General features: G+C 46.8%; 1 protein-coding gene across 1 annotated transcript in view; it reads left to right on the top strand.

The window, feature by feature from the left end:
• Nucleotides 1-3,865: 3,865 nt before the first annotated feature.
• The window catches only part of PABPC1L (poly(A) binding protein cytoplasmic 1 like), a 31,391-nt gene continuing 26,962 nt past the window's right edge, over nucleotides 3,866-8,294 (top strand). The window contains exon 1 of the mRNA XM_090064897.1: nucleotides 3,866-7,498. Within this exon, the coding sequence (XP_089921023.1) occupies nucleotides 7,306-7,498 (193 nt within the window). The 5' untranslated portion in view covers nucleotides 3,866-7,305. The remainder of the gene's footprint in view (nucleotides 7,499-8,294) is intronic.

Raw genomic sequence — 8,294 nt, 5'->3', positions numbered from 1 at the left:
AAACAGTTTTTACCAGGTGGCTATTGCCTGTGCATCACAACTGACTTTTTTCATATGAATAAAGACTCTTGATTGCAAAGGTGTGCCTTAACAAGGATCTCTTATCTCCAGTCTCCTGTATACACATCTGTGGTGTGATCAGTAAGCATTTTAGAAATCTGATGGCCACCTATAAGTTTATCAGGGATGACCACCAGGATCTGGGGGAACGTTTGTTCACCAGAGTGCCCCAAGGGATGACGGGGTCGAACGGTCACGAACTCCTGCAGGACCGTTTTGGGCTGGACATAGGGAAGAATTTCTTTGCTGTCAGAGCCCCCAAGGTCTGGAACAGCCTGCCAGCGGAGGTGGTTCAAGCACCTACATTGAACACCTTCAAGAGTAAATTGGATGCTTATCTTGCTGGGATCCTATGACCCCAGCTGACTTCCTGCCCTTTGGGCAGGGGGCTGGACTCGATGATCTCCTGAGGTCCCCTCCAGCCCTTAATGTCTATGAAATCTATGAAATGTTTGCCAACTATTCTCATTTTTAGAAGCAAGTTTCAATGACAGGTTCCCCTGTGTGCATGTCCATGAGGCAGTCTGCGGGGAGGAGGGGGAATCTATCCAGAGTCTGGAAATAACATTTGGAAGCCTTCATTTTCATTTAAGAAGCTGTCAACTTGGCAGGCTGCAGGAGAGCCATCTCATCCAACCAGGCCTATGCACCTCTCCTATTTGGCTAAGAGTGTAATACTTAGAAATGTAGGGCCAGCTTTCAAAATGGCCTCAGCTGGGCCTTTAGCTGCCTACCAGTTTGTACTTTGTGCATTATCATTTGCATACATGTTAACTTGTCCACACCCTACTTCTCAAAAGGGTGATTCATGAAAAGTGAACATGCAAAAGCACTTGTAGCACTGGGTGACACTTTCGGAAAACCTGGTGCCTTGAGTCATGAATTATAAAAGATTCCTCTGTGTGTGTCATCTTACATTCTACAAACAGGTTCGTTGGGGCCAAAAAGGTCGTCCTACCTATTCTAGCTTTCTAATCATAATGACCTTTCTGTTTTGGAAAGGATTAATCTGGTATCTGGGAAATACCTGAGGAATTCAAAAAGAACTGAGAGATGTTGCTAACTTCCTTTCCAGCAAAATGATTACTATTCTAACTTTTACAAAGTTGTGCAGTACAATAGCAACTTAATTTTCAGAGATTTTCTGCTGCTTGATCCCTTTCCTACTTTGGGAAGAAGTCCCCATTTTAACACTTACTTGTCATACAAATGAACATGCCTCCTAACTATTCAGCTGCTCTAGCTTTTCTACCTGAAAACCCAAGCAGTTGGGATTCAAGCATTAATCTGTCCCATTTCCATGGCTTCAGAGAGTTCCTGGTATTTTGCCACTTTCTTGAACCTCTGCAGACATATCTTGACTTAATTCCCAGACTCCATTAGAGCATTCCTACCTCTCACCCCATGTATCATATTTAGGTGACTCTTCTTAAACAAGGGGCTAGCACTGTCATGTTTGGCTAGCTGTTGCTGTTTTCTGATGGTGCTCAGCCTGACTTACTTCCTTGTTGCGTGTGGGGAACTTCAGACTCAGGCTGGCCAGCAGAGGTGGTGGGGAATACACTGGAGATGGTGTGAAAAAAGAGAACAGGAGGTTTCCTTGATTTTTCAAGCCAGTGGGTCAGCTGTGGCTTGCTTGTAAAGGGAAATCCTGTACACAGGTTAACTGTGACAGAGGGCTGGCTACCTGTCCCCTACTACAGCACTCCAAGCAGTCTGAAATCTCAGCTCTTGCATGCTGCCTGGCAAGAGAGGCTTAAACCCTATAGTTTGTGCTGGGGGAGTTCCATGGCAGGTCTTGCATTTCAAGCTCTCTGCATAGGAATTACCTTGCTTGGTGAGATTCAACAGATCCACTTGGGTGGAAAATGTAAGAAAGGGCTAATGCTAGTCTGCCTTCTTTTACGCCTCTCCCCCTCCTTGTCACCTTCACTCACGCCCCCAATGAAATGTGGGAGAGCAGAAACAGCATTGCTGTGGGAGGAGAATCTGTGTCAAGGTACAGCCATTTCAAGCATCCTCTACAGAGCTGTGAAATACACCTCCAAGCAGTCAGCTGTATTTCTGTTTCATGCAGTAACTAGCAACTTCCCAGAACTGTAGGGAAGTCACTGCCATACCCACCCCACCCTTAGCTCTTGTGCTGTCCTGCAAACACCCAGACAAATTCTTCAGCTTTGCAGCAAACTGTTCAATTAAAAATATGTATTAAACTACACATCCAATTTCTTGCTATCACAAATATAGTATGAATTGTGAAGTCACCTTTAAACTGAATGGTTTATAGATGAAAACAGTGCTAAGTGTTTATTGTGCAGTTGCCCAAGGAAAAAGAATCTTAGAACGGGTGATGGGTTGCGAGGGATGATCATGTTCATTGTGACTGAGGAACGGGTTGAAGAGTTTGGTAAGGAGCCAAGGTGTTACAGACTTAGTGATGAAGTGTATGCATTGAGAGTTGTGAATGTCTTGCTGACTGCTAGACTTGTATTGGTATATTTTATTTAAAAATAAATTTTAGTTGAAATCCTCTGCAAGAAAACCACATTTAGGTTGAAATGTAGCACCACTGCCTTGCAACTTTCAACTTTAAGAAAAAAGTACTTGCATAAAATTGCATCTGAAAAAGTTACACTTCTCTGGGGGACAGAATTGGCTCGTTGACTTTAATATACCTTGACTCTTCTGGGAAAGCTTACTGGATCTGTGTATGAAAGAGGTAATAAAACGTTGTTAAGGATGTTTGTACCCGAAAGCTTGCAAAGAACAAGTTTTCCAATGGTGTAGTGGTCTAAAAGATATCACATTTATCCAAAGAAGCTTGTGTGCTCAAAGAAGCAAGGTACTTCTTGCTAGCACCATATTAGGCACTTATTGGCCTGGTGCTGCTGCAATGGTGAATGCCACAGCTTTCTGAACAGTCTCTTTTTCATGTATTTTCCTTGTGAGATTTTTTTCCAAAATCAGAGGTTGAGGCAAAAATAAGCAGTAACACATAATTTTGAACTATATTAAAAACCAGTTCCTTCAAGATGGCTTAGCTGAAGGAAGATCTGACATTTCAAGTGAACTGGGTGGCTCTCGTGTGGCACGTGGTGCCAAATGAGTGGAGGAAGGGAATGCAAAGAGTAAAGAGCAGGATCTTGTTTTAATTCACTTGTCTTCATGTTGCTGCAAGCCGGTAGGAGGACTAGCGGTGGACTGAGGCCTCCTTTCATCTAATGAAGAAACAGCACAGGGAGGTGGCTTCTTGTTGAAGAGCGTACAGTCTCAGCAGTGGACATAACATCTACATGTCTCCTCCTGTACAGGCACGGGAGTGACATAAAACCAACACGTGGGTTTAGCAAACTAGGGTTTATTGCACACTAATGGGCACCTGAGTCAGACTATTGGGGAGCGTGCCACACACTCCTTTCATACACTTGTCATGTACACCATTTACACCAAGTCACCTGAAGCAGATGCACTCAACCGAGGGAGCTGCAAGCACCGGCTCCCCTCTAACCAGCCCTGCTCTGCCCACGACCCGCTCTATTTTCCTACCCGCCTTTGTGGGTTTTGTTTTTTAACCTCTATCCCTGCTGCTCCCCCCGCCTGTAGGGCAGAGGCGCCCTCGCGAATTTCCACCCCCTCGAAGTCGGTGCGCGGAGCGGCGCTCCCGCCGGCCCTACTGCTGCGGCGAGGGCGGGAGGGGAAGGGGCGGGGTCCGCGGCCGCCCGGGCCGGAGCTGCGGCTGCGCGTGAGTGCGCGGGGATTCCGGGGATGGCTCCGCCCCAGGAAGGGGCGGGGCTTCTGGCAGCCCTCCCAGTCGGCGCGGTGCGGCTCTTCGGCTGCCCGTCCCCGCTGCTGCTTCCCGTTGTCTCGTGCTCCCTCCCCGCTCCCTCCCCAGGCTGCCAGTGCCACCGTGCCCCAGGTTGGCCACCGCGGGGGCAGCTCCTTGGGGGGCGGGTTGAGTGCGCGCGGGCAGCTCTGCCAAGCCTGGGGGTGGGCGCGCATCGCAGGGGCCGAGTGAGGTTCACTCGGATCCTAAGACCTCTTGAAAACAATCCTTCATAAGGCTTGTCCTGGCTTGAAATACTGAAGCAGGTAGTTTGGGAGGCGTTCACGGACTGGAATGGGGACGTAGATTTTTTTGCAAATGGGAAACAGCTGTGAAAAGCTGCCGCAGCCTCCCTCGAAAAAAGGGATGTGCTGAAGGAAATGGGGCCGTCTATCAAAGTGCACGATGCCTGAGCGTGCCTGCAGGTGGTAGAAATGCCTGACCTCAAAATGCGGTCGTCTAACTATATATAGTCTTGGCTACCCATGCTGGGAAGCTGTGCGACTGCAATGCAAGTCTTCTGCAGCAGCGCCAGAGTGATTAATGGGAGAACCAGATGTTGAGAGTACGGTGTGTGCGAGCCGGGTGTGCAAGCCTGGGTCCTGCAACAGATGTGGAACGACCTGCGGAGATGACCAGCTTATCCTAGCTCCCTGGAAGGAGGGGTTAGGCTCTTACTGCCACACACTACCTTTCCTCTCTGCTGTGCTCTGCCCAATTCCTTATGCTGCTGGAAATGCTCTGAAGTTGTTAATGAGGTTTTGAATTCTTCCCTGCCTGACTCACTACTTCGGACTATAATCTCCATGGAGAGAGTGACTTATTCTAGGCATTCCTCCCTGGGCGAGGGAATGTAGCCCAGTGCGCTGGGAACTGGGACTTCCTGGTTGTGTTTCCAGCTCTGCCAGTGAGTCAGACTGTGGCTGTGGGCGAATCCTTTCCCATTCCCCAGCAGGCAACGATGCTAGAGAGGAGGGCCATGAGATTAATTTGTGCTTCTGTTGAGCGCGTTGAGATTCCTACATCAAAGAAACTAGAGAAATGTTGGAGACGACCCTTTGTCCTCCCTGTTAGATTTATATTTACAACTTGCTTCTTGTAGGCTGACTTGACTTGAGAAAAAGGACAGGAGGCTTGTGATGCGTCAGTGGATAGGTCAAGTCTGAGAAAAGTCCAGATATCTGTAGCAGCCAAGGGTTGGACTATAGCTGGAGACTAGAGCTAGTATGAATCCAGAACTTTTGCTTGTCTGATTCTTCTCTCTGACTTTCTAGTCCCCTCCCAATGTAGTATTTTTAGTGATTGCATTTCCATTAAGTTTTCAGTTTTCTACAAAAAGAAACCTCTGCCAACGGCCTCAGTATGGGCTGTTGGCAGAATTTAAAGATTGTTTTGGGTTTTTTTTAAATACCCTTTGGGCGACTTCAGTTGTGTAGTGTTTGGTCAAGTTTATGAATGAGAGTTCCATTTATTAGGCTTCTGTAATGCAGTCTCTCTGTCCTCTCCATTATCCCCCTTCCTTCAATCCCAAAACAGCAGTTCACCCTTTGGCTGCAGGATGTGGCTTGTTCCTGAGCCTTCAGTTGTGGGGCTGGGAGTATTTGTATAGGACCCTTGGGGAAATGTGTCTCAGTCAGTTGAGAAGTTAGGATCTCAGCCAAGGAGATGGAAGTAGTTTGGAACCCCCCTCCCCCCCCAAGTTCAGCATTGGGCTCTGACTCCAAGCTGGTATGTGTATTTTAGAAAACATTTAAAGAATATCAGCCACCTGCTGTACTGTGTATTGGTTTATTCTGAGCTCCGATTTGGAACCGTCACTGTTTTATCTGGTGGCTTTGTAAGATTTAAAATGAGATTTTAAAATTAAAACCTGGATTGTGCAGCAGAGACCCTTTTTGTTCTTTATTTGTACAGCACCTGCCACAGTGAGGTCCTGGCCAGTGACTGGGGCTCCTTGGTGCTATGAGAAGATATAGAAGTCACGTTAGCAAGGGGGACCAAACATCTCTCCTCCTGTTTCCCCAAGTCTTAGCAGCCAGATAAGAAACTAGGATTTAACTGGTTTGGAAGTGCTGCCTTTTGCAGTTAATTCTGGAAGTGGCTACACTAGTACTTTTCTCAGGAGTGAATGCCAGGGGCCAGGCCTGCTACCAAGAAGGACCTGCTAGGATTAGTGCTAGGCTTACTTTTGAAACCTCAGGTTCTGGTGTTTTGTGGTTAATGTAGATGTGGCATATTGGAAATGAAATGATGTTTGCAGCTGATGATCTCCACTGGCATCGTGGTCCCACAGTAACAATTACTACCAGTTCTTCCCTGCAGTGTTTGTTTAAGTCAGTTTTCCTTGTTCTCCCTGATGGCCCTCATTTCCTTTGCTGCTGCTGTTTGAATGGTACATGGTAGGTCTGTAGGTTAATCCTTAGATATGAAGGGCTGATTTATCATGGGATTGTTCAAATGTGGTGAAAGTAGCGTGCTTTTCTAGCATCTTCATTGGTGGGCCCTCTCAGGTAGAGAAGTGTTATCATAATCATCTCCATCTTGCAGAAGTGGGGAGTGTGACATTTGCCAGAATCTTTGTGTCCTTGGGTGAAGCAGCCAACATTTTGACTGAGCCCCGCTACTTAACCCTACTCCTGCCCAGCCCTTTAGCATTCTCTCACGAGGTTGCTCATCTCAAACTTCTGCACTGCAGATCTCCATCCTGTGTCCTTCTCCGCCCATGACAAAATAACTGGATCCCTGATGGCCTATTTAACTGGGGCAGTAACAACTTTGAATGTTGCTAACTTGCAACAGATTGATATTAAGGATATTGGAGGTTGGGATATCATCCTAAGAGTGGTGATTTCCTTGTAGGGGATTTATCTTGCAGCAAAATACCCTCCATTGTCCTTAGATTTGCCTTTCTCTCTGAAGAGCAAGGGTATGGTGAATCACGTGAGGGATTAAAATCCTTCAGCGGGATAGGGCTGTTTGTTTACCAGGGAATGAAATTCCAATTGGTTCTCTTAACTAGTGCATGTAAATTGAAAATAGTGAGTCACGCCTCATCTGAGTGTCCTATTGTCTGCATAATTTCCATGGACTAGGGGTTTATTTAAGATATCAGTGTGCAATAAACAATTCAGAGTTTGCTGTTTGAATGATATTGATTAGTTTCAGGTTGTGATCTATGAGGTGTGCATATGAGGCTTGTGATGTACCAGAGGTACAAATAATCCAAATGCCACTGGTAAGAATTTATGATTTCTGTTTGCTACACTATACAACTTCATGGGCAACAGGAAGGTTTGGGATCACATTTTTCTTGGTTGCTTCATATGATTCATGCTGTATTATCTTAGCACAAAAGGTATTTTCTGCGCTGCAGTGTGTAACTGGGTCTTGCTTCACTTTAAAGTTAAGCTTTGTGGTTGACCATGAATGCTAGTGGCCCGGGATATCCATTAGCCTCCCTTTATGTGGGAGATCTACATCCAGATGTGACAGAAGCCATGTTATATGAGAAGTTCTCGCCTGCTGGGCCGATAATGTCCATCAGAGTTTGTCGGGATGTTGCCACACGCCGATCGCTGGGCTATGCCTACATAAATTTTCAGCAGCCTGCAGATGGTAAGTTTGATAAAAGTTAACCTCCCTGGAACTTTTTTTTGTGTATAGCTGGTGGTGGTTTGGGGATCTGCTTAAATGGGGTGTATAAATTCTAGGAGCATTTAAAAAGTAGTACTGGCTTAAAACTGGGTTTTTCTTCATATCTACTATAGTCTTGCTTAGGGTTCTTCTTTAGTAACCACTGGTAGGATTGAGCATCTAATCACATCTCCGTCCCTGTATAAATTAGGGTACATCGTTAGCCCCTGTGCTTTTAATTTGCTAACTGACTTTCTCACCTGTGTACGACAACAATCTTCCTCAAAGCTCTGGCACATAGAATCATAGAAGTCTGGTCAGAAGGGACCTTCAAGTCTGAGCCCCCCCCCCCCCCCCCCCCCCCCCCCGAGCAGGAGAAAAACTGAGCTCAAATGACTCCAGCCACGTAGGCATCAAGCCTCTTCTTAAAGACCCCCAGGGTAGGAGCCAGCACCACTTCCCTTGGAAGTTGGTTCCAGATCCTAGCCGCCCTGACCGTGAAGTAGTTCTTGCGGATGTCTAATCTAAATCTACTCTCTAATAATTTGTGTTCCTTGTCATGCCAGGGTGCGCTAGGGGAAACAAGGTCTCTCCCAAACCCTTCTGGTCCCCCCTAGTGAGTTTATAGACAGCCACCAGGTCCCCCTCAGCCTTCTCTTGTGAAGGCTGAACAAGTTCAGGTCCCGCAGTCTCTCATTGCAGGGTCTGCCCTGCTGTCCCCGGATCATGCAGGTGGCCCTCCTCTGGACCCTCTCCATGTTGTTCACATCCCTCCTGA

Source organism: Crocodylus siamensis, chromosome 10 (genome assembly GCF_052110815.1).
Source record: "Crocodylus siamensis isolate JL-2025a chromosome 10, ASM5211081v1, whole genome shotgun sequence".
Lineage (NCBI taxonomy): Eukaryota > Metazoa > Chordata > Crocodylia > Crocodylidae > Crocodylus > Crocodylus siamensis.
This window is presented reverse-complemented; position numbering and strand designations above follow the sequence as displayed.